Below are 26,786 nucleotides of genomic sequence, written 5' to 3'. Positions count from 1 at the left end.
GGCAAAGTTAGGAGTGTGCAGCACTTGATCCAGGAGGAGAGTGTTGATGCATCAAGGCTACACAATCTATTTTCTGTTGAGTCGGTTTGTTAGAGTCCTATTTTGTAGGGTTGTTTAGTTGCATGTTATCTATTCCGTTAGTTTGTTGCAGATTTATTCTATTAGTTTGTTGCAGATTTATTTTGTTAGTTTGTTGCAGATTTATTCTATTAGTTTGTTGCATATTTATTTTGTTAGTTTGTTGCAGATATTTATGGATCAAGCAATCTGTTGCTTAGTGGGTAACGTGTGTTTAGTGGGCAACAAACAAAGTTTTAGTCTGCACTTAAGTATTTTTCAGTTTTCTGAATAAAGAGAAGTAGTTTTTCCTTTCCACACGTTTTGCTTGCTGCAAATACATAGCTTTTGATGTCAATTCTCCTTTTTGTTCTTTGAGAAAACAACAACCTTCCATTGGCACTATGCCAAGACTAACCTCATCACCTCCTCGCCTTCACTTCTCCTCCTCCTGCATTCCCCGTCTCATCTTCCTCTGCTCCCTCTTCCATGTTGCAGGGTCTCCAATCCAAGATCAAGAACAGCAAGTCCTGTTGAAGCTGAGGCAATCCTGGCAAGACCCGTCTTTCCTCGCGCAGCTGCGGAGGCTGAGGGTCCTTCACCTTTGTCTGTCCGAGTACAATGGCACGTACCCTGAAGACATTTTTAGCCTCGCTAATCTTGAAGAACTGAGGCTTGAGTACAACGACAAGTTCAAGCCGTTGCAGCTACCGCAGAACTTCACCGCCTTGAAGAAGCTGCAGTTCTTCTCGATGGCGCAGACGAACCTGTACAGCAGAATCCCTGAGACGGTCGGCGATATGGACGCTCTCGAGCACTTGGATTTGGGGATGAATCTGTTGACCGGAGAGATCCCGGGCAGCATTTTCGCTCTGATGAACTTAACCAAGTTGTATGTGTACATGACCGATGTATTCGGCTCAGGCCGTGAGCGCGGCGAACCTAAGCGTGATCGATCTGTCAGATAATAATTTGGTGGGGACCATACCTGAAGATTTTGGGAAGCTCCAGAACCTATCCAGCTTGAATTTAGAGTTAAATCAATTGTCCGGCAGAATCCCAGAAGGCATCGGCCATCTTCCTGCTTGAGCGTTGTCAGGCTGTCCAACAACAATTTGTCAAGCACGATCCCCCCCAGGACTTCGGCAAGTTTTCTGCACTCAGAAGATTCGAAGTGGCCTTCAACAACTTGATCGGCACATTGCCGGAACAACTGTGCCATGGCGGCACAATGTTCGGGTTGGCGGCTATGGACAACAATCTTGGCTGGGAGTTGCCAGAGCCACTTGGAAATTGCGATACTTTGTCCAGCGCGAGATTGTACAACAGTGGATTCACCGGCAATGTGCCTGGAGGACTCTGGACGTCACCAAACGTGACGGCTTTGATCTTGAGTGGTAATGGATTAACTGGCAAGCTTCCCGAGGAGCTGTCCCCGAGCCTTGCTCGGATCGAGATGAGTAACAACAAATTCTCCGGCAAGATTCCTAGCCTAGTGTCATCATGGAGGAACTCGGTGGCGTTTGATGCCAGTAATAACCTCCTCAGTAGCACAGTTCCGACTAAATTGACCGAGCTTCCTTCTCTGACGACGCTTTTGCTAGGTCAGAATGAGCTCTCCGGGAATCTTCCCACATCTATTGTTTCGTGGAAATCCTTGAGAACTCTGAATCTTAGTCACAATCGATTGGTGGGACCCATTCCGAGTGAATTCGGTTTTTAACCGGTACTTAGGCAGTTGGACCTGTCTGAAAACCAACTGTCCGGCTCAATTCCTCCAGAAAGCGGCCTGCTGAAGCTGACCCTCTTGAATTTATCCTCCAACCATCTGAGTGGATGAGTCCCATTCAACTTAGAGAACGACGAGTTAGAGAACCCCGCGTTTGAGGCCAGTTTCCTGAACACCCCTGGCCTCTGTTCATCCTAAAGCTCAGTGTCTGCAATTCCCCATCCCATACCAATCTCACCATGATCGCGATCCTGGGCATCATCGCGGTGCTGTTCATTTTGTTGGCGGTGCTATTCTCGATCAGAGCTTCTAGAAAGAAGAGGGATGGGTTCAATTCAACTCCAAAACTGACCCCATTCCAAAGGTTGAATTTTACGGAACGGAATATCCTGTCAGGATTGAAGGAGCATAATGTAATTGGAAGTGGCGGATCAGGAGAAGTATATTGCATTATCGTGAATCATTCTGGCGATGCTGTTGCCACGAAAAGGATTTCGAATAACCGAAAGTTAGACAAGAAGATGGAGAAGCAATTCTCAGCAGAAGTGGAGATACTTGGGAACATAAGGCATCTGAACATTATAAAATTGTTGGGCTGTATTTCTTGTGAGAACTTGAAACTTGTAGTGTACTAGTACATGGAAAATCGCAGCTTGAGCCATTGGCTTCACAAGACTAAAAGATTGCCACCAGTCTCGGGTGTAGGCAACAATATGTTCTTGGATTGGCCCAAAAGGTTGCAGATAACTGTAGGAGCAGCTAAAGGACCGAGCACGGAGAAGCTGCAACAATGACAGCTGTTGCCGGTTCTTTCGGCTATCTTGCACCAGGTTTGGCTATTCACCTAACATGAGTTCATTTCAGCTAGGCAAAGCTCGACTTCCTCACATCCTACCAGCAAGAATATTTAGTTTTGCCTAGCCTTTGCTTTGTTGAATAACAGAGTATGCTCATACGACAAGAGTTAATGAGAAGATTGACGTTTATAGCTTTGGGGTCGTTCCTTAGGAACTGATCACCGGGAGGGAGGCTAACGACAGGGACGAAGACATGTGCCTCTTCAATTGGGCATGGCGTCACATCCAAGATGGCAAGCCGATATCTGATGCGATAGACAAGGATATCAACGACGGCTCGTACATAGGTGAAATAAGCAACATCTTTGAGCTCGGGATCATTTGCACTGCTACGCAGCATTCCATGAGGCCTACGATGAAGAAGGTACTACAAGTGCTGCTGAAATGTAGCAATATGCCAAGAAGAAATCCCGGCACAAGTTCTAAGTCGCCCCTCCTCAGAAATTCTTGGAACGAGGAAATGCCGCACAGCAATTATCATGTCCTCCGGGGAACACTTACTGACTCTTAGCACTAAAAACAGTTGTAGAAGAAGCTTTATGAAGTGATCTGGACTCTCAACTTCTGTAGAAATTCCTCTACTTATCCTACATAAAGACAAGCACCATACGTTTTGTGTAACTGCGTATTAGTGCCCATACCTAAGACTAGTTTCTGAATGTATACTATAGAATGCAGAATATAGGAGAGATGGATATGTAAATTTGAGCTAGATAGATAGAAAACAAGGTTGTGCAGTATCTGCAGAAGGTGTTGAGCAAACCTCTACTTATTGAGGCAATAAAAGATAGAAGGCGAAGAGCGCTCATGCTACTTAGACTTCAAAGAAGAAAGAAATTGCTGTACCGTGAATATCACCTTTGAATGTCTGATCTTTTGCCGCATTCGCATCTCAGTAAAGTTGCCAAATCCATGGATGGCTTGGAAGTAAATTCCTTAACTCAGACAGTTTTAAGAATTGCTATTGTATGATGCTGACAGAAAAGGAACCAAGAAACCGAGACCCGTTTTCTTGATACGATTAGAGTTTTAAGAATAGTACAGCTTCATCTCACGTATGCGCAACACTGTTGACAGCAACTTCTGTCCAACTTGTGACAAGAATAATGCAGAATATCGGGTCGGTACTAAGGCGATCAGTAACTTTGAAGTGATTTAGCAGCTAAAGGAGCCATCTTTTTACAATTTCCCTCAGTAAACCAAAACGCAGACACTTCGTAACAATGACTTGCCGACTCACTATTATTGGCCCCAAGTTATAAGAACAAATTTTCCTTGAAGGATCTATTATCGATCATTTCTAGTGGAAATATACACAAAACAGAAATCCTTGAGAAGTTCCAGCTAAAATAGTTCCCGCTTTATTGGGAGTAATAAAGAGCTAAAATGGAGATTTCCAAACAATCCTAATGTGAGCCTAATCCTTTTATTTACTCAAAACTTAGTAAATTTGCTTCTCTTGTTCCTGGGATACATGAGCTATCTAGGCTAAAGTCACTCCATTTTTCGCTCGCTAGACTATTTCTGGCACCCCACCTCGAGCTATGATACAACAAGACCTCAAAGAGACCCAAATGATATCCTGAGAAAAGGGTGGGGAAGCATACAAAATTTGGAAGACTGAGATTCTCATGTCAAACTGAGACACTCCAGGGTCACTCTGTCTGGAGGTATTGTGAATGAGAGGCCGCGAGAAGGGCAGCTCCAATGCCTGAGCCATCCTCCGAAAGCACAAGCACCGTGTTATCAGCAACTTCAGGTCCCAGCAACTCCCTGAGAGTGCCCTCCACGCAGTCCCGGAATTTGGTGTAGTGCTCGAACAGACCTCCATCCAATGCTATAGCTGATCTCTGCTTCTCCCTGTCCATAACGGTATCTCTTCCCAGCTTCTTTAGGATGCCAAATATCCCGGCAGCAGCAAGACGAGCACCTCGTGTGGCGACTATGCCACACACATTGACTACAACTTTCCTCATTCTCAAGGTGGTGTCAGATATCTGAGGACGGACCAATCAGCATTAACTATAGGGTGACTCAGCAATTCCTAAAGTGGGGAACTGAATTTAGGAAAGTGAAGCATTAAATAGGAATTCATGGATTCAGCTGTAGATAATTGCAGATAAGAGAAAAAAAGAACCATCTTGCATTGTTCCAGAAACATGGGCCATTAGATTTGCAATTTAACTCCCTATATCTATCCAAACAACACAAAGTATCCATGCTGTAAAAGTAGGATTTACTTCACAATTGATATAGTTCCAGATTACTTTTTCTTTAGTACTAGACAGAATGGAAATAAAAAACCGATGCTATTAGAGACACCACAGGTATGATATTACGCTGTGGATAGGTTGATACCTCCAAGAGATAGCTTAGTTTTTCCCCCACCACTGTAAGATCAGAAGACGTGTCGTGGTGCATGGTAGACATGTCAGGAGTCCTACAAATTTGGGACAGAAGTTCAAGGAAACCCAACCATCTCATGTTCCCATGAAGAAGCAATGAAGATTATATTTATAATTGTACCTTAATATGAAAGGAATTTTCAGCTTCGGTGGAATGATATCACCAAAAAGTGCTGATTCCTCAGCCATTCTCAACAAAACTATCCGGACAATTTCTCCAAGGTACATGCCAGAAATCAGCTTCTCATAAGTCTACCGATAACAACAAAATGACGTTATACATACTTCTTAACTATACATTCATGAGTCACATTGAGATAGAAAAAAAGAAGTGAAGCCACCTGCTCTCCTGGATTCAAACTCTCGTCATCCAGGGTTTGATCATATTCTGTCAGTGGAAGGTGTGAGGACTGGAAATTGCCCCATTCTGTGTTGATAACCTACAAGGACAAAGATGTTTGATCACCCACCATTCATTTGCCATACTCAGTAAGTTCAATCCACCTTCTGACAAACTAATAAATAAATCCAGCAGTATAACACAAGAATCCAGAAATGAGACAAAATCAAGTTTGATAAGTTAATTACAGAAGACCACAGCAAGAGTACTGGATCATTTTCATTTTGATTTGCAATAAGGGAATAGAACAGTCTACGCAACATCATGATAACAAAAGAGATGAAGTAGGCTCTCTTTAGTAACACAGAAAAAGGGGCTAAAATTGAAGTACTGGCGAGTTTGAGTGCTGAAGATTGAAAAGGAATTTGATAATGCCTAACAGGTGAGCTCTGAACACGGTTAGTTTATCACCAAACATGGAAGGTGAACATTATTGGTAAGCGATAGCAACATAATTGGGAAGATTTGTAGATTTATTGATCATTTTTTCTTCATTGAACTCATTCCTAAATCTATTAGTTTGTTAGTTACTGTTATCACATAAGTCTAATCGCCTGTGACAATGGGTAAAAGACTCAGAAAAAGAACTTATTACCATTTCTCCTGATTTAGGCAGAGGACCGTGCCACTTGGGAATGGCATGTATCCGCTCGACATAAGCAGCATTTGTTCCAGTACCCAATATGACAGCAGCAACAACATCCGGGTTGTAATATCTACCTCCAGCCAATGTTCCAATTGTATCATTTACCTGCATCAACTAAGCAAGTCAAGGAATCTTGACTGTGAAAATGCTAAGCATGCATTAGCAACACCTAATTCTTCTTCCTTTTTATCAAATAAATGGTCCCCACTCCATATCGATGCAGCAGAAATTCGGCAAGTAGAACACATAAGAATCTTAAGAGATCTCTTCTGGTTTCAGCTAAACAATAAAGAATAAACTACACTTACCAAAGCGGCCACACGCATGTCAAGGCCCACTCTCTCCATAGCTTTATTTAATTCACTGACGACATCTTCTCCAACCTACTCAAATATCCATAAGGGAAAGAGAATTCTATCGGTCAGATGATAGACAGAGTTTGTATAGGCACGCACTTGAGGATCTCGGAAAAGCAGATGATATGACAGAATTATTCTTCCATTCATGCTTCTAGGTTAATCGATCTCTTCTACAAGTGAACCTGCACAAATCCTTGTTATGCTTGCTTTACTAAATTTTTCTCGTTGTAGCCGAAGGCACATTTGGAGTTGAACTGCACAATACCCACAATCGTACAGAGTGCTACCAGTCATATCTCTACAGTCTCCAGTTAGTCCACCATTTGGCAATATAAGAAAGATCCACAGGAGACATATGAATAACTCATATAAAGAGATTCTTGTATCTCACTTTAATGTAATTGAAGACTTGAATTCTTATTGTAAGCAACAAGGCAATTCACAAATGAGCTTCAAGTGACATATTCTCATGTTTTCAAACTCGTTCGACTGAGATAAGAACATGTTTTAGCTATTAGCTCGCGTAACTTCCTTTTTCTGTCCTAGTGAACACTCTCTACTATAAACGAGGGTGAGCTGTCATCTCTTGAAAGAGATAAATTTACAAACAAGCTTGAAATTAGATTCGTTCGAAAGCTTATCCACATGCATAAGTGGGTGGAGGTGGATGTATTTGCCAGCCTGCATTCATTTTGGTTACCAGGATGTAAGAAATAGGCATAACAGCAATTAATCACAAGACTAGTCATGGGATGAATGTAACAGGCTGTAAAAGATAAGATAGTTATTATCACCGCATCTTCTATTGAGAACCCTTTCGTCCATTTAATTAGAGTCCCGGATGTGATCGATGTTTGCCTAACTGGAAACGAGAAGGTAAAACCAAGCTCCCTCTGTCTACCAGGGAAAGGACGTGAATCTTCACCTTCTGTAGCAACAAATTTCGCTAATGCCGTGGCAATGAAATCAAACAATTCCTGTAAAAAATTGGTTATAAAAGAAAAGCCTTAGGGCATAGAACTAACATTAGTACAGGAACACAAATTAGCAATTACACAGATGGACAGAGACTCACATTTGAACTTCCGGTCATCAAATGAGGTGGTATCGAAACTTCTTCAAATTCTCGTTTGATGATGCCTCTCTCCTTTCCCCCTAGATGTACACGGAGGATGCGGAAATTTGTGCCACCAAGATCCAAGGCATAATATAACCCTTTCTCATCCCTAATAAAATTAAAGAATTGGTGTTGGATTCATCATTCATTGGGGAAAAAAAAAAACAGCAACCTAAATAAAATGGCCAATCTCTGGGTTCTCGGCGATCGCCGCCCTTGAAGAACCAACCTTTATTCCAAAATATTTAAAAAGGCCCTCAACCCTGAATATTGTTTCAAATACCAGAAACGTGATACATAGTTTTGCAGGGGAAGCATCAAACACTCGAGGCAGATATCAGCTTCTTTCGTCGATTATCATCAGTACACCAGAATTAGTCTAACAATCCAGATCGCCACGTCACTTCAGAATCAATCACAAATTGGGTTTCAGTCGACAAATGCACGAAACTTCCTTAGCAAACTAATCTTCTCATCCCATGTAAGGACTAAGAATCATTTGAACCAAAGCAAAGGAAATCAAGCAGACTAAATAAGGCAATTCTTGTTTCGCTTTCGGCTCGGTCACCACCTGAAATTCAAATGGAACCAGAGACTACAAACACAGAGAGCCATAATTCAAGTTCGTCCCTTTTGGACTTTTCTGTATTAATATGAACGCGAAAGCAAGGTTCCTCCACCACTTATAAGCTCTTCATCAATAAACATCTTTAGTCAATCAAAATTCCAACAAGTCGACACTACACTTGTGACATGTACGATTAGTCCTTAAATCTAATGTTCATTACACAACAAGACCCGGGAAAAATCTGCCGTCGCTCCTGTAAGTAAATCGTTAGTTCTGCCGCTAAAACCAATGATGGGAAGTAACCAAAAGTAAAAGAAACGTAGTTTACCCTGTGGGGAGGCTATCGACGTAGCTGATGATCATCTTAAGCTTGCTGCCGCCGTCGGACGCGAGGCCGGCGTGCATCTCGGCGACCATCGCGTCCGCCACCTGCCTCAGCTTCCAGACTGGGGTCCCGCACTTTTCCTCCAGCTCCTTCACTATCACCGCCGCCCTCTCCCACTTCCCATCCGACTCCGACCACCCTTCCTCCACTCCTCTCCTCCTCCTCCTCCTCACCACCACCACCGCTGCTCCCGCCGCCGCGGCCGCCACGGTGGCGCACGCGACAATAGCCGCCTTCTTGCCCATCTCCCACTGCCACCGCCAACCCCACAGCAAACAGACCCCGAGTGAGTTTACGGTTCGCCTCCTCGCAAGTTCTGTCCTTTACTACGTTCTCCCACGCCTCGACGATCCTGAAATTTTCCGAGAGGACAAAACAGAAGGAAAGAGCTTGAATTCGAGCCAGCGACAACGAAAGGTGAGGCTCGCTCTCTCTCTCTCTCTCTGGGCGTGCTTAGACAAGTCTCTTTCCTGATGCAGCAAACGCAAGTAGACAATTTTATACCGACGGATTAGCGGTTTGGCGCTTTGGGTTTCGGACTTTATCCGGCATTTTGAACTCCGGATTCGGTCCGAGGATGACCTGTCGGGCTGCAGCCAATGGCGGCCTCGAGAAGATGAAATTCTCGGTGCTTAGCTTTTATTTAGTCAGCGCTTGACTTTTAATGCGTTCTAACATGATTTTTGAAATTTTCGTACATGCTGAATTTAATTCCTTTTATATAGGACGTGTAATAAAACATCAATGATTAATATTGAATGAATTAAAAATTCAAAAATTATTATTAACTATCTTTTTTCTTTTCTTTTTTTGCAAAGAATTATTTATCATCAATTAAAAAGTCAACAACTCGATCGAGCTCGCTCACAAATTGAGTCCAATGGTACCATTTTTTTTTTTCATAAAACGGTGGCATGTTGGATATCAACAAACAATACCAAGTCTGGTTGCCGGATGAGCCCGCAGAAATATAAATCTGAAGGGGTTCGCAGCATTGCTTGAACTTTCCTTAGGCGTCCGTGGGACCCATGGTTAGCCCCACTTTGATTGGCATTCCTCGTCATCAATATTATCTTCCAGAGGTTGTGCGTGTCGTTGTGTTTATCCTTAAATAATAGTAATAATTACAATAATAATGATAATAGACCGGCAGATGTGGACCAGAATGTTTTCTTCCGCACGTTTTTTGTGCTCTCGATCTGCAATAACTCATTTTCAATGAACCGTTAGATCATGTGGGTCTCACGTGAATCTCACATGATCTAACTATCCATATAAAGCATACGCTTAGCATAGATCGAGAGTGTCTAATGATATTCCGTTTTCCTTCGACTTCAATCCGCTCAATTAGGCCGATTTGATCTAGAAAATGCAACAACAAAAAAAAATTGTCTGGTTCAATTGGAATGATTGTGTGCGGTGGGTAAAGGTTGGTTTTGGTCCCTTGTTCAAGGAATCGATCAAATGTCCTCCTGTCGAATTTTTGCAGCTGAACAGGCTTGTCTCTACTCATCAGTCCGCGGGCCAATCCTCTCCGTGGGCGTAGAAAAAGCCCATATCAATTCTAAATATTGACCTAGTGTTCCGAGACTCTTAATCCCGTTTAAATAGGTCATAAACACATTGTTTGATTCAAATGTAATCGGTTGAGTTGTCATATGAATTAATTAATGGGTCATAAATATATTTAGAATAGTAAGACCAAAAACAATTTGGATGTCAAATGAGTTCGCAATTTATTTGTACTCAACCCACATCTCCGACTCTCTCTTTATTCTCTTCCACCTTCATTCATTCTCGTGCTTGCTCACCCCGTGTTCTTGCCTCGGTTTGAGTATGTATTTTTCTAAATTGTATTGAATATGATTGATATATGTTGGGTATGGTTCGAGCAAGGTATAGGTCACTACATTTGTGTTGCAAGAAAATTGATTAAAAAAAAAAGAATTTTATTGATTAATTTGAGTCTAATCATTTTCTACACGACTCACCCATTTGACGAGTTTAGGGTCTCTACATGATGAACTATATCCGAGATTATTTACTTTGTCTAAATTTGAGAATATGTGCGGGCGTAAACTAGGAGTGAATGGTTTTGAGTTCCGTACAAGTTCAACCAGGAACATTTTTGTCGGAACATGTTCTTCGATTTGGAATTTGGTACCTACCTTGCATAACCTATAACCTAGAACTTATTCTATCACGGGTTCTAGAGTCTACCCAAGTTCTAGTTGTATTCTTAATTGAGTTATTGTAATGAATCATCATCTTTAATAACCGTCACTTGCTACTATAATCTATTGATCACAATTCATATTTAGATATACAAATAAATATGAAACATTAACACGATAAAAATACCAATCATAAGTATAATCGAAAATAAAAAAATTCAAACTAGTAATTTCAGATTACACACTTATCATCGGATGCCATACAAAAAAAACCATAGGATCGTGCAAAGACATATACTAAGAAAAACACAAAAACTTGTTACAAGTCCGAAACGTGTCCGTCAAAACAGGTTCTCCAATTTTTCGGTCTCGAAACCTATCTTGCACACCCCGAAACCTAAAACCGGACCAATTCACTACCGATCCGGTTCCAAATTCCAAGTTTTACCCTAAAATCATGTTGACCCCTAGCATAAACGAAGGACATGAAGCGAAAGAGATGAGATGATTCGACTAAGTAAAATCTAACTAAGTCCCGTCATCCACTAAACGAAATGGGAACGCAACCGAATCATTTCTTCGTTCTTTGGAGAGAAGAAGAAATCGAATTGCGTCCTCGCATTGAACGACGAACCATACAATCTCTCGACCGCGATTTCTCGAAAAGAAAATTACGAGAGGCTCGCGCCCATTGAGTTGCGCATGAGCAAGCGGGCCGGGCGACCGGATGCCGAGGAGGGCCCACATAGGGAGACATTGGGCCGAGACATGAAATTGAACCCGGTAAGAATCAGTCAAACGGATCAAAAAAAGCCCACTAAAAGAGGACTTAATGGGACGGGTCGGGCCTTCAGGAACGTTGGCCCACAATTTAGGCCCCATTTGCTTCACCAAAAATGCATGATTTGAAAAATATTTTCCTAAAACTGATAGAGAATTTTTTTTGCAATAATTAGCTAATAAAAAAATATTCATTATTAACAGAAATTTATGTCTCAATATTTCGTGAAAGATGAATTTTTTTTTGTTAACTCATTTTTGCGAGCAACATAGACGATTATTTTTAGGAAGATATTTTTCAAATCATTCATTTTTCGTAAAATACACGGAGCCTAAATCCACTTTTTCATCCCAACTAAAAGCATCACATTTAAAGGGGCCAAGAGATTTTGCCAAGAGCATTTTCCTAGATGGCCTCGCTTGAACTAGTCCACGGGATGCTGAGAATCGAACTCGAGACTTCACACTCTAAATTGTCGATCCTCGTTATTGCTTCTTGATCTCCTTGAAGCAGCATAGTGAAATCATCATTGTATAGTTTACTCGAGTATCTAAAATCTATTCAAAACCGTCGGACATACGGCGCATCTTGGTATAAATAGATTCGTCTTTCGAATCCTTCCGAGCGTAAGTTACCAATGATCTTATGAGGATGTATAGCAGGGTGCGATTTGATCAAATCCCGACCCCTTTCAATTGCTTTGGTGTAAAATCAACTTGTACATGGACTTTTAAGTGAATTCAAGCTCTTAATAGCCTTTTCTCTATTCAAAGCAACTGGGATGCGGTGTTGATACAACCACCTCTTGAATGGTGGGCGACCGGCTGAAAGAGATGAAACGCTTCTTCTTTCGGCCAAAAGGGGAGGAGAGATATGATGGTTCACGGCAGGACAAAGGACTAATCAACTGTTGATTTTTCTTACTTTCCTAGGTTAAAATCCTGGTAAGAAGGCAGATCCAGACTCGCCCCTAAAAGTGAAACAAGTGGTTGTTGGAACGTAGAAAAGTTGCACGCCCCCAGATCGGCCAAAACCCTCTAATTTTCTATCTATCGCAGTCATTGAACAATCTGACATCTCGGCTGAGAGCGAGGGAAGCATAATTGCGTTGGTGAAGACTTTTGTGCTGAGTTAACATCATGAGATTCTCCATAGTTAGTCGCTAATCCAGCGTTTCATACCGATATCCCCACAAAATGCCAGAGCGGTTGTCTTTTCGACACAGAACATTCTGAAACCCCACGGACTTAGATTATTGTTTTTTTCAGGCGGTTTAATGGAATTCTTGTCGTGTTTGAAGATGATAGCAATGATTTTCCTTAGCCTCCCACCACTGATATATTGCTTATGATGATTAATTTCTTGTGACTAGACATAAGTCAATCAACTGGTCAAGCCGACCATTTACATGTCATGATGGGGGAAGGCTTGAAAATTAAATAGCTGGCTATTTTTTTGGATTTGGGTGTCCAGGTGAGAAGTATTAACCATTTCCACCACCGTTGAGACAGCTCGATACGACCCGACATGATATGACACAACATGACACGAATATAATAAAAACTATAAACATATATGGACGACATGATATTATGCAAATAACTCAATCTAAAAAAAAATACTATCCAGTATGTTTTACCTCTACCGATTGGGACAGGAGACAAACATGCCAAAATCATTGAATGTCATATGTGCAAAAGCTCAATAAGTGCAAGTTACATAGTTTAATATTGTTGAATAAATGTCGATATACTTAGCTTGTTTATAGATTATTGGGAAAATTACTAAAAAAAAGTCCTAAACCTATCGCAGTTATGCCAATTCATTTATAAACCTTTTTTATTTGTGTCGGTTCATTCTATTTGGTTGGCTGGTATTGACATGGATTTTTTTAAAATAAAATTAAAATAATTTTTTCAAATTTTTATATTTTTGATGATTTTTCCCATGTTCTTTCCTTTTTTTTTTAGTTTTATTTTTCACCCAACCCTAAGGGTTAGCGAGGATCGGAACGCCCTCACAAGATCTAGTCGGGCGAGAGTGTCACGGCCCTTACCCAGAATAGGCAAGGGCCTAGTCCTAAGTGTTGGCGAAAAAAAAGACGTAAAGAAAAAAAATGAAAAGAATCATACACATTCATAACAATTATTAAAATATTATTTGAAAAAAGTCCACGTTAGCACCAGTCAGTTAAATAGACTGAATTGATATAAATACAAAAGGTTTACCACTGAATTGACAAAAAAAAAAAAGGTTTAGAATCGAATTTGTACAATTACAATATGTTTTGGACTTTTTTGGTGATTCTCTTTTAGCTTTTTTATTGCATGAAACATGAAATTGCTTTGGTGAGATGGAATGAAAGATAGATTATCTAAATTTAGTTTCAAGAGTATTCTTATCAAAAAGAAGAAGAAAAGAGAAGAATGCATTCGTCGTTAATAAACCACATCTTGTTACATTAGCATGATTATCTTAGTGGGTCGTGTTAAGGCACTACTCCGAGACGATTAAGCGGATGTAGGCGCACTTTTAGTTTAAGTGCGCTATCACCTTAAACATGTAAAAGCAATATTTTTCATTTTTTGAGCAATGTACCAACCGCATCAACTTATTATAATGAATCCAATTCCTTTAGCAATCTCCACTATTGCATACTTTAGCTTACTCATTAGTTTCTAAGTAAATTGTAAACTCCAAACTCTTTTCTAAGGAAAATAACTTTTCTGGCTCGTTGAGTTAAGTGTTCCTCATACGAAAACCAAAGTATGGACCCTCTAAAATCGATATTCTCTTAGGCCCACGAGAGATTTGATTTTGACCAATCATAGTTTGGTGCAAATCTATGTCATGGACCAATGAAAGCCAGCCAAATTTACGTTGTGAAATCTGGGGATGAATAAAAGAAGATGTGGCACCATTAGATTCAACCATCATGATGGCAATGCATTCTAGATAAGATATGCACAAATGAAACCCTAGATTCTATGCATACAATAAGGTCTTTTTTTTTTGTTCTTCACCTTCCAACATTGCTGGTGTAACTAAAGACTGACCCCCCAAATCCAACCGGATCCAAAATACCATCATTCTATTTACTTTTCTTTTCTTTCTTTTGTGGGTTATTGATGAGGGACACCAAGCTTTTAAATCATTACCGGGATCCTTGCTTCCTTATTGTCAACACATGATAATCTTTTGTTTTCTTAAAGGATGTAATGGAGAGATGGTGAGTTCCCTGCTTTATGTTTGACCCATTTGAAGGGGAAAAAAGTCTGAAACTTTAGCGTATATAAGGGCCGGCACGTGGTCAAATGATAAGAATTAGGTAGCGTCGATATTTGGATAAAGTTTTATGGCGCACGTAATTGGTAAAAAGATCTACTTTTACGAGCGAAATGTTGTTTCATGTCAATCTGAATCCAATATACGGAACAGTTATCACCACCGACTTACTAAATAATACGACGGGCAAGACTAGTCGCGGTCAATCAAAGGGGCGGCGAGAAGGATTGATCCAATTGGGGGTGGGGCATGAACAAGGGATGGTCATCCCTCTCATTGTTGCATCAATTAAGGAATCCACATCCAAGAAAGTGTTCACTTGGTGGAAAGAAAGCATCTTTTGATTTGACTTCCATAAAGATCTCATGAACCACAATCAAAGTAGAGACTCGAGATGTCGACTCCACATGTCACGGTCCAAGATTTAAGACCACGATCGATCGTGTGATGAGGGTTAAGATCCCCGTGGACCTAATTGGAAGATTTAGTGGTCAAGCATTGCGGTGAAGGAGGAGAAATTTCTCAAGAAGACGCAATTAAGCACACGGTAATCCAAAAACACCTCTAGAAGGACTTATGACAGATTATCTTTAGCTAACCTTTTTATGGATGTGGAATTTCGGACAAGAATGTCACATGACCATGTGCTTATATGCGTCCCACGTGCTATCCGGTATGCGTGTGCGTCTCTGCCTACCATACTCGAGTTCCTGTTCTTGATGGATAAATTAGTTGTTTTTCGGGAAAATCGCCTAAAAATTTCTAAACCTATTATTTGCTGGCCAATACAATCCTAAATTTTTCATTTTTGTGAAATCAATCCTAAAATTTTTAACAGTTTATTAGTTCAATTCTACATAATTTAATTGTCTCAATTTAGTCCTAAACCTTCTAAAGATTTTTTTATTTTAGTCTTAAACCTTTTGACAATTTGTTAGTGTAGTCCTTTCGCCCAATTGTCCAAATAAATATTTATGATTAAGTTGGCAAAACTTCAAAATTTTTAGTAATCAAATGGCAAATCCACAAAATATTTAGGACTAAATCAGTATAATTAAAAAGTTTATGACTTAATTGCAATATCATCAAAAGGTTTAGGATTACATTGGCATAACTGAAAAGTTTAGGACTGAATCGGTCACCGTACGATAGATTTACAACTATTTGGACAATTATTTCATTTTTTTTTTTTGTTTTTCCCTTTCTATCTGTGATGGTTCCGGTAAGGGGAGACGATGCACTTTAGCCATAGGTCACGAACGTCTACGATGATGGACAAGAGCAAGATGAATCATTCCCACACACAAAGGACACTTACAATAAAAAGGGATGAAATTTTCAAGATTTGGTGGATTAACATGACTTGTACTGTTGCATTGAATGCATTGGCATCGTACTCTGCCTCTTCTTTGATAATATTGCAGATGACTATGATGTTCTTTTTGCCCTTTTATTTTTTTATTTTGGTTTTGTTTTTGTTTTGTTATTTTTTTTGCGCCCAAATTGGTGTCGAAGGTGGATCGTGAGCTGTGCGTGGGAGGCAAGTAGGTGGCCCGTCTGCAATTCCAATGATCCATGCATTCGCATCATTCGCCCCTCCTCCACGCACATCACGATCACGTTACTACGAATTTTTCTAACCCCCTTTTTGAATTATGCTTGGACAGTTTTTAGGGCACTGATTAGCCCTTTTCGCCCTTTTCTTTGTTGACAATTCACACATTCTAGTTGTCGGAATCATCCAAGAATATTAATCTCTTGATCAAAGTCCAGAATACTGTTCATCGGCAAGATTGAGATGTGGACATGCTTGCACCTCGGATCTAGAAAACCTAGAATTATCGCGTAGATGATGATTTCATAGTATATGTACTTATGTCACGATATCTTGATGTACACATCCAGCGATAAGATTGATTTCTAACGTTGACGAGGGACGATAAAAAAAAATCATTGCACAAGACAGGGATTGTCCGGCAATCGAAGCAATTTCATTTCCTCAAATGTCTTGGTTATTGAGTCGTGTAGTTCCGGTATCGTTTGACTCGTTATTTGCTGCAACTATACGTTATTATCCTTCTTATTATCCTTCTTGACGTACTTTTATATGTCTCAGATGATCCCTCATTAGATGGCAATGGAAGCCGTGATGTGATACGAAAGTGAAGACCCAACCTCCCATAGCAACCACTTCGCTTGAGAGCTTAGCCTGTGTGAACTCGGATCCCAAGCTATAACAAGGTCATTACACGGCACTTGCAAAAGTTTTTAACATCAAGGTTAGCTGTACGAGATCCGAAGCACGCAAGACGTAAAGAACGAAAACCCTAGCGAAATTCCAACAAGATTAACGCATGTCTCGTGCGATCTTGGTCAGAAAAGCAAGTCTAACGAGCACGCAGGCTGTTTAATTATCTCCTCATGGGGTTTTGGGGGGGAATGGATTACAGAGGGCATTTTCCTATTATTCTCCGAAACATTAACCTAGTTAATGAAGCACCCGTACACAGTTGTACCTTAATGAAGCAAAAGTGACCGAAAGTATACGGAGAAAAACGAAGCAAAGAGCGGGATTCATAAACCTGTGTGCTTTCTCAGTTTGTCTTGAGGACTTTTTTGGCCCCTTTGGGGAAAAGGGTGCTCCATAAGTAAGCTTATTCATAAAGTGGGGAGGGACATATGAACCACACTTTGTTAATCCTACCTTGCCGTAGATGGGGTGCTGCCACGTGTCCCTCACATTCCCAGCTTGTGGAAAGCAATTATCTTAAGCGATGCCCACTAATGAATGTTTCTAGGAAGAGACAAGAAGTTCCGTGAATATAAAACTGAAACATCTTCAAAAAAACAAAGCGAAGAATGTTATCTCCAATTTATAACATTTCTCCGGGTTTTGCTGCGGTATTTGAAAATGTTATCTTGGGAAATAATGCACGATGGACCCCATGCACAACAATTGTGGGAAAAGATTTATAAAAAAAAAAAAAGAACATAAAGTTTCTCAAACATTAATTCCTGTTCCTCCTCCTTTTTGCATATAGTATGATAGATCAAAGGAAAGAAAGGTCAAAAGGCATTGATGGGCGGCGACTAGCTATTTGAAGTTAGTCGAATTCCACAGTCCCGAACAATGTATATAGCCAAACTGATTTGACCCTTGAAGGTTTGGAACGACGCTAGTAGTTTGGTTGTATGACATAGAAATTTCACTAAAGTTTTATTAGCTAAAATTAGGCACTGGAATTAATTGGACAGAAGGAAAATATGTGAACGAAGCAGGTGTATTACTCGTTCGAGGGAGACAAGGCAAAGTCCAACATCATCTGTTGCCGAATTCTTCCCATTGATTCGGCGAAACAGAAGAAGATGGACGTGCACATGGATTAGGTCGGAAATGAATTTTTTCTTCGACAACTATTGTAGGTTAAATGAATCCTGGAAACCCTAGTTTTTTGTTTTTTGGTCTTGTATGTTTGCAAATACGTTCATCTCTTTATTGAGGATCAACTAGTTTACGTTTCTTTTCTTAGGTCAAATCTCCAAAGCTCAAGGTACACTCATCTTAGGTTCTACATAGGTTGCTACCCTAAAAAATACATCATAAGACCATCAAATTTCATTGCTTCCAAGGCACAATTGTAATAAATACCTCGGAACCAAACCTTGTTGAGGAAAAGGGCATGAACATTTCGGACCATAGTGTTGATATATCCACAAGAATAATCAAATTTCTTCTCTTCGTTTTCCTTGCACCGACCTTATTAGCATTGTAATCGACAATTTTATTTTCCAAGTCCGTATGTATACCAGAAGCATTGCACTCCGGCGGCGAGAACTTGAAGGAAAGATTTATTTCCTTGCTTCCTTCAAGCTAATATTTTTTTTTGAAAACGACAAGTCTGATGGAGATGCGCGCGCATTATTTCGATGGAGAAGAGCCTTACGATTGGGACACTACGAGCGTGCCATGAACTCGACTTGGCTACAAGCCTACACAGACCCAGCATCAGTAATAAACTCGGATCATTTTCAACTTGAATCGACACTACGTGGGTCAGTGTACCGAGCGATAAAAGGGAGGAAAAAAGGTGGCCCCTTTACGTAACTTAGTTCAAAAGAGCTTTCAAGCTCCACGCTCACTTGCCTAAGAATGGCGAAACTTTCTGACAACGGGAACATGGGACGAGATTACGAGAAACAGAAAACACATACCCTAATCTGGAAAGATCCATGCACGTCGCTTGCATCTTACTGGGCTAAACTTGTGCAGATAGTAAGGTTATTATTGAGATGGGTTCGATCTCAAGCCTAGAAAGAGAAGCCAGCACAGACCCACGCAGGCAAAGAATTACAGGCCATTACCAACTCACGGATGGCCAGCGATGGCGTCCCAGCATGTGCGTCGAAAGGGCCAAGCCAAAAACGTTTTATTAAATGCGCGCATCGAAGAAGAGTACGAAGAAGAAAGTCGACGCAAGAACCCAAAAAGAAGGTGACCCTACGCACCAAGTACCATTGAAAGCGAAGATATTCCCTCAGAGAGAATGGAGGGAGGGAGGGAGGGAAGGGGTATCAAAAGATCGCCCAACACCTGTTTGATGTTTTCTCCCAGTGGGATTACCAAAAATGGTAAGAGGGTCAGGGAGAATTTCCCTCCAAAACCTGGAACCCATGCAATATTATATTTGCTCCACTAGCCTAAGACAAAAGCTGCAGATCGAGATTGATTCAGCCAAGAACAGTAAAGAAAAGAAAAAGTTTCGATTAGTGGGAATGTGGTTAGCAAAATCTGAGGGGTCGAGGTGTCGTTGGAATACATTGCAGACTCATTAGGAGGTCAGAACTGCAGTGGGCTTGCTGGAGGCTCTTCAGTCTTAGCTCAGCTTTCTCTGTTCTCTCCGTCCATCGCCATGGTCATGCATAAAGCTCGTTGCTATCGCTGGAGACGTTTAAAAATGTTGGATTGCATTAGGGTTCTCCCTCTTCAAGGAAATTAACTGTAGCCCTGCCTAATTATCTCAAATTGTAGTAAAGTGGCCTAAGTCTTTTGCGGAATCTACCAATCCTAGTACTTGCCCTTTCTCTCTCGCCTTCTTCCCTTTGCCGCCAGCCTTTGCTGTGAGCTCTTCTTTGCTGCCGGAAAATAGCCACATGCCCGCCATCGCTCTTTGCTGTCCGCCTTTCTCTCTCTCCCTCTGTGGACTGGTTTCGTACCTCTGATGACCTCATTATGAGTGTGGGGAGAGAGAGAGAGAGAGAGAGAGAGAGAGAGAGGTTGGCGATGGAGGAGGGGAGGTGTCGCTGGAGATTTGGTGGTAGCAACGGTGTGCAATGGCGGCAAAGGAAGAGCTGAGGTGTTACGCTGAAAGCTTGTGTTAGATTTGAAAAGGATTGAACAAAATCAATCATATGCATTCGGTCGGAGGGAATGTTCACTGGTTATTTGAAAATGAAATTAGGTTATAATAGTTCTTTGAATTCCATGAAAACACTTGGAGGGTAACCAATAGCTACCTTCCATGTTCTCCAAAATGAAGAGAGATGGGAGTGCAGAGCGACAAATAAAATGTAAGAGAACATTTCCGGGAAAGGCGAAAACGTACAAACGCTAAACAGCATCCTCGGATTTTTCCAGGGTAAATGTTTACAAAGGACTTCTTTACGACCAAACATGTCTTCCACCTACTGCAATCATATATTCTTTGGCAGGATGTTCCATTTTTCTTTCCGGAATTGAAGTTTAGACTGTTAGGAATACAGTTGGACAATGTATACGGCCTACCATTTAATTCTCTCTCTCTCTCTCTCTCTCTCTCTCTCTCTCTCTCTCTCTTTGTGAATAAACCGAGCCCTGCACTTGAAAACGGAATATGTACGTAGCGATATATTCAATTTCATATCGACCGATCGTAGTTCGAAGTACACAACTATGCATAGTTTAAATCTAAGCGAGGTCCATACTGAGTCAGTTTAGGGCCGAAGGGTTGATTGGACGGCACTAAGGGAAGTAGTTTCCGTTCTGATCGCGGCCTGTCCCCCGCCCCGCCCGCCGAGGGTTTAGGACGAGCCAGATGACTTCGTCATTGCCACAGGTCCTCCCCTCCTCTCTCTCTTCCCTCAAATTCATGTCACATCTGCTAGCTGTTTGAGGGCCGAGAGAGAGAGAGAGATGGTTCTCTGCCAAAACATTTTGAGAGCGGTACAAGATAAGGGAAAAAGTAAAGGGGGAAGAGAAGAGGCGGAGGGACCCGGGAGGGCCTCATTGAATAATCCGATGCGTCCACGGAACGGTGGAACACACATCGCAGACGCTCCCGTTATAGGGACAGGCTCTCTGTCCCAGAAATGGTTAAAAAGTGGCAGGGGTGGACACACCAGAGTCTCTGAGACTCTGACTGTTAGATGGCGATGGCGGTGGCTTCTCGCGAATTGTGTGGCGTGGGTCATTAAATTCGTCTTCACTGCGCACAAAGCAAGCTCTCTCTCTCTCTCTCTCTCTCTCTCTCTCTCTGTAAGTCTCTGTTTCTTCTGGTTGATGTTCTACACCAGAAAACAAAATCCCCTACGCACCTACATGGTCATATACTGTTTGTTTTTCGCTGCGGAAGAAAAGCGAACAGTGGGTCGAGAGAGACCGGGGGGGAGGGAGGAAGACGACAACAACAGTCAATTTGTGCACAACTCAACACGACAGAGACGGTCAGAGAGAAAGTGAGAGAGAGAGAGAGAGAGGGGGGGGATGATGATAAATGAATGGGGTACGGTGGGGGGCGTGTCTCCTTCCTCCCATCTGCTCGCGAAAATACCAACGAGACTTGACCGTCGTCTTGTGTGTTCCCTCCCTCCCTCCCTGCCTTCCTCTCTCTCTCTTTCTCGATTATTCCCGTCGATCACGTACTCTGCTCTGGTTTTTGTCCAAACCAGTGACTCTCCCCGCATACTCTGCTCTGTTTTTTGTCCAAACCAGTGACTCTCCACTGCGTACTCTGCTCTGTTTTTTTTGTCCTTGTAGCTTCTTACCAGTACCAGTTGGCTCTCTCTCTCTCACGTAAGTTTTGACTGCATGTGACATCCATGTTTACAACTACTACCTCGCCATGCAAAACTAAGAGAGAAATACTATAAGGGCCACGATGGAAAAAATAACAATAATTCAAAGTCATGATATTTCTATGTCTCCACAAATATCTCGATAATTCCAGAATTTTTTAATTTCGATGGATAATGTAATCGCATCGCGAAGCCTATCGCCACACGAATTATTATATCACTTCAATAACATGCCAATTTGCATTTGTTTTTTGGGGCTCGAGAGCTACTTGAAAATGACATGTTAATGGTGCTTTTCATGTCGATTGCGACTTTCACGAGAATACACATTTTATGTAGAGTACATGTCATGACACATTCGAATTATTTCTAATTAACAAGCGGGCGAAAACCAATTGTATAGAGTCGTACAACTCGCCTTAAATTGAACAGGGACATTCACCTGTAAATTATGTTAAAAAGACAGCATCGCTTCAAAATATCAGCCGACATAAAAAAAAAAGAAGAAGATAAAATAAATCGTAACGCTCCTCTTGTTTCTTGGAAAAAATGAATGACTTAGAAAGCGTTCCTGAAAATAATGTCTTGTATTGCTCGCGGAATTGTATGAACGAGATATCGCATTTTTATTCAACTCTATAGAGAGGCGCTCATCATTATTTTATAAAGTCATGAAACATATTCCTTCTCATTTAAAGGGCAAAAAAAAAAAAAAGAAGAAGAGAAACAGAAACATCAATTAAAGCAAAGCAAGTTGCTGACTAGATCTAGGGAAACGTCGACCGCCAGCCACGTCAGCGGTGCGGTCGTTAATGAAAACGACATCGTAAATGCCTCGAGTAATTAAGTTAAAACGCTAGGCTTGACCCGGAACTGATGCACGATGCACTTAAAATTAAAGGCCTCGTTAATCACACTTTACATCGAATTCAAGCGAGTTAATCAATGCCTGTTTCTGTTGGTAACCCAACATCTTTCCTAACCGCAAAGCAGCCTAATTGCGGGTCAAAATTATTGATGACGACCCTCTAATCGGGGCCCCTTGTTTAGTCAACGCCAGATCTTTGAAGATCCGCATCGCATCCGGCTCGTAAATGGAAAGATCATCATGCGCAGGGGTCCTCTTCTAATTCATCAATCAACATCCCGTGCGCCTCCGCCCCTAATTGGAAGCGCCACGCTTCGGTCCTAACCCGGACGGCTTTGCCAAAACTCTCGCACTGTCCCGCTCACCGATCGCTCTCGCGCGACCGAATAAAGGCGAATGCCGAGACACCCGGTGCCAGGTAGCCGCCACAAAGCGCGGAACCGGCAACACGCACACACACGATACGTGCACCGAACACGCTTTCGTAAAACTCCGGATACTCGGGATTCGTTGTGGTCCCTATTGTAACGTCCCCAGCCGCCGTCCCTCGTGAATCGATTATTCCTTAACGAGCCGTGACGGGCACATCTTGTCTTCCACATCGAATCGGTAAACGGGATCGGAGGGATCAAAAAGCTGCTGATTCATATAGAGCCGTCGAACCGGCCCACAACCAGCAACCAAAGTCGTATGCGGACAGAAAGTAAACGGCCGGATCGTTTAATACGATGATATAATAAACGCAGAACGAACGCAAACCCATGTAAAAATTCATTTATCAACGAGAAATAGACATTCCGTAACTTTATTTAATTTTAAATGAAAATTTGCTATGGCCCTCCTCTCATGTAATACGTAGTGCTCTGAAAATTGAATTATTTTCGAATAAAATGTATTTAACAATAAATTGAGGAAAAGAAGGGCCCCACTTTTTGTTTAAAAAATAAAATAAAATTGGGGGGTTTCATAAACTTGGAGTTTTAACTTGTGGTCATGGGAAATTGGACCTTGTTCAGAATCTGACATGTTGCCACATGAGGAAGTCGCATGACAAGCACATACTCCAGCCAATTAGAAAGAAAGAAAAAAGACAAAATGGGGTAAAATTCTTTTTCAAAAAAAAGAATCTCAATATATATACATCTCGTGAAGGGACCTAAAAGGGTCCCCAAAAAAAGAAATTAAAATTAAAAATAAAAAAGGAAAATAGAAAAGGAATTATTGGAAAAAGAAAAAAAGGGGACCCCACCTCACCTCCAGCTCGTCTATTTAATACTTCCCCTCGTCTACGGAAGGAGCCAATCTCCCCCTCCCCACATCCATACACACGCACCCCGCTACATAACAGCGAGAGCAGAAGAAAGAAAGAAAGAAAGAAAGAGCAGAAACAGAGTTGCTCTCCACGAGAATTCATCTTAATTCATCGTCGTGATTCGCCGCGCGCCACCGGAAATGTGCAATCCGAGCACCCCCGTGCCCGTGACGGAGAAACCTGCGCAACCGCCGCCGGCCCATCTCTTCATGGACCTCCTCTTATCCCTCCCCGCCCCAAAACAAGAGTCACCTGGGCCCAGCGAGGCCACCACCTCCGACTTCGCCGCGGAGGCCAAGTCCCTGTTCGCGCTCGCCCTCCCCATCGCCCTCACGGCGCTCATCCTCTACTCCCGCTCCATCCTGTCCATGCTCTTCCTCGGCCGCCTCGGCGACACCGAGCTCGCCGCCGGGTCGCTCGCCATCGCCTTCGCCAACATCACGGGCTACTCGGTGCTCTCCGGCCTCGCCCTCGGCATGGAGCCGCTCTGCTCCCAGGCCTTCGGGGCCCGCCGCCCGAAGCTGCTCGCCGTCACCCTCCACCGCTCCGTCGTCTTCCTCCTCGCCTGCTCCCTCCCCATCTCCCTCCTCTGGCTCAACATGCAGAGGGTCCTCCTCTACTTGCGTCAGGATCCCAACATCACCCGCATTGCCCACACCTATCTCCTCTTCTCTCTCCCCGACCTCCTCACCAATTCCTTCCTTCACCCAATCCGCATTTACCTCCGCGCTCAGGGCATCACCCACCCCCTCACGTTCGCTTCCCTCCTCGGCACGATCTTTCACGTCCCCGTCAACCTCCTCCTCGTCCGCAGCCTCCGCCTAGGAGTCGCCGGAGTCGCCGCCGGGTCGGCCGCCTCGAACGCACTCGCCCTCATCGCGCTCGTGGTTTACGTGTGGGCGGCGCGGCTGCACGAGCCAACGTGGAGGACCCCTGGCTGGGACTGCTTTGCCGGGTGGCGGCCACTGCTCCGGCTGGCCGCGCCGAGCTGCGTCTCAGTCTGCCTGGAATGGTGGTGGTACGAGATCATGATCGTGCTGTGCGGGCTGCTGGCGGACCCGAAGTCGGCCGTAGCCGCGATGGGGATCCTGATCCAGACCACCTCGCTGCTCTACGTATTCCCGTCATCGCTCAGTTTTGCCGTGTCGACCCGTGTTGGCAATGGGCTCGGCGCGGGCCGGGCGAGCGGGGCGTCGCTCTCCGCCGCGGTGGCCGGGGCGCTCGCGGCAGGGATGGGCGTGTGCGCGGCGGCGTTCTCGTGGGCCATGCGGGACACTTGGGGACGCATGTTCACGCAGGACGAGGCGATCCTGCGGCTGGTGTCGGCCGCGCTGCCGATCCTCGGGCTGTGCGAGCTCGGGAACTGCCCGCAGACGGTGGGTTGCGGCGTGCTGCGAGGGAGCGCGCGGCCCGCCACAGCCGCGAACGTCAACCTTGGCGCCTTCTACCTGGTGGGGATGCCGGTGGCCGTGGGGCTCGGGTTCGGGCTCGGAATCGGGTTCTGCGGGCTCTGGGTGGGGCTCCTCTCGGCCCAGGTTTGCTGCGCGGGGCTTATGTTGTATGTGGTGGGGACCACTGACTGGGATTTCCAGGCTAACCGGGCCCAGATGTTGACGTGTAACGGGTGTGGGGAAGCAGGGCTCGGCCGCAGTCTCGACAACGAACCCGACGAAAAGCAGCCGTTGATTTGCGTCGTGGTGACTCCGTCGTGATGATCACCGTTGGATGAAGAAAGTTAGTAACTTCTTTTTCCTTTCTTTGTTTAATGTAGCTTTTCTTCTTTTGTATTTTCTTTTGTCTACATTTTAGAACATCCTTATTTTTGGTGAGGTATTGAAATTGTTTCTTCTTCTTGGGATTAAAGAGGAGAGGTGGGTAATCTAAGAGCAGAAAATTTTTGGTTCATGGTCAGCATTTGTTGCTCTACCCTGAAAAATAAAATCACTTTTTTTGCCATCATCAATTTGACATCAGCTTAGACCCAAAAAAAAAAAGAAATTTTTTTTTACATCAGTTGTGTCTTTATGGGACTACTAGCTAACTGGGCCTGTAAAAATTTGAACTCGGGAGCTCTTATTCTGATACCAATGTTGGGTGGTCTTAAACCTCTCACATCTAAAAAGCTAGCTTAAAAGAGAGATTTTTCCTCATGTTTAAAAACATATCATCATCCCTTTTCACAATCGATGTAGGATAATTCCAACAGTATTTATTATCGATGATGCACATCGCAAGACTCTCGTTTCCCCATTTTTCTTGACCTTTTATTAATTTTTCTATTCGGATTTTTGCGACAAATTGTGATTTTGAAAATCCTGGTCAGTGCCCATCCTTACAACCTCAGCATTTGTCTGAATTGCGCAACAAAAGTACGTGGGGAGCATCACTTACGTCATGAACATACCAAGTAGCACATAGAAAGCGACTTTATTTATTTATTTTTGCAATTTCTTTTAGGTAAAAAAAATATGAGGTATTTATGGAATTCCACATGTTACGTACTCTCCTCGAAATCCAAACGAAGCAATGGCCAACTCAGAATATTCCATCTGACGTCCAACGAAATCTTGGAAAAAGATAAAACTTTTTAAGGTATTGCTCCAGCGTACAACTAAAGCTTCTCAAATATTTCTGTTTTCAACTTTCTAACTTTTGCTTTCCGGTGATTGATATTACCTGAAGCCAGGGGATTCATAGCCAAAGCCGATGCAGAAAAAAGAGGAGAAAATCTCCAAGGTTGCCAGTTTGTCGTAAAAAGGAATTTGAAAGGCCGACAATATAACGATGTAACGG

At 42.7% G+C, this 26,786-nt stretch overlaps 2 protein-coding genes and 1 pseudogene across 2 annotated transcripts; 2 read left to right on the top strand and 1 right to left on the bottom strand.

Moving 5' to 3' along the window:
• Window positions 1-461: 461 nt before the first annotated feature.
• LOC125314854 lies at window positions 462-3,154 on the top strand (annotated as a pseudogene).
• Window positions 3,155-4,178: 1,024 nt separating this feature from the next.
• LOC115740589 (hexokinase-1-like) lies at window positions 4,179-9,062 on the bottom strand. Its single transcript, XM_030674091.2, has 9 exons — window positions 8,467-9,062; window positions 7,529-7,679; window positions 7,248-7,430; window positions 6,403-6,477; window positions 6,044-6,199; window positions 5,390-5,488; window positions 5,170-5,300; window positions 5,002-5,083; window positions 4,179-4,640 (listed from the first exon to the last, which is right to left on the bottom strand). The coding sequence occupies exons 1-9, from the start codon at window positions 8,766-8,768 to the stop codon at window positions 4,299-4,301; spliced, it is 1,521 nt and encodes a 506-aa protein (XP_030529951.1). The 5' UTR covers window positions 8,769-9,062; the 3' UTR covers window positions 4,179-4,298.
• A 15,029-nt stretch (window positions 9,063-24,091) lies between these two features.
• LOC115740537 (protein DETOXIFICATION 51) lies at window positions 24,092-25,896 on the top strand. The gene has a single exon (XM_030674026.1). It carries the CDS (start codon window positions 24,134-24,136, stop codon window positions 25,703-25,705), a length of 1,572 nt encoding a protein of 523 aa, XP_030529886.1. The 5' UTR covers window positions 24,092-24,133; the 3' UTR covers window positions 25,706-25,896.
• Window positions 25,897-26,786: the final 890 nt, after the last annotated feature.

Source organism: Rhodamnia argentea, chromosome 4 (assembly GCF_020921035.1).
Source record: "Rhodamnia argentea isolate NSW1041297 chromosome 4, ASM2092103v1, whole genome shotgun sequence".
Lineage (NCBI taxonomy): Eukaryota > Viridiplantae > Streptophyta > Magnoliopsida > Myrtales > Myrtaceae > Rhodamnia > Rhodamnia argentea.
The sequence above is the reverse complement of the archived record's forward strand: the minus strand, read 5'-3'. Positions and strand labels throughout refer to the sequence as shown.

Bases quoted from the DNA above. Each gene is read 5' to 3' on its own strand.
- LOC115740589 (XM_030674091.2), bottom strand. From the start codon at position 8,768: ATGGGCAAGAAGGCGGCTATTGTCGCGTGCGCCACCGTGGCGGCCGCG. The intron at 6,478-7,247 runs GTGATAATAACT...ATATTTGAGTAG, and splicing joins GGTTCTCAATAGAAGATGCG to GTTGGAGAAGATGTCGTCAG. The intron at 5,084-5,169 runs GTACAATTATAA...CCAAATTTGTAG, and splicing joins AAAATTCCTTTCATATTAAG to GACTCCTGACATGTCTACCA.
- LOC115740537 (XM_030674026.1), top strand. From the start codon at position 24,134: ATGTGCAATCCGAGCACCCCCGTGCCCGTGACGGAGAAACCTGCGCAA.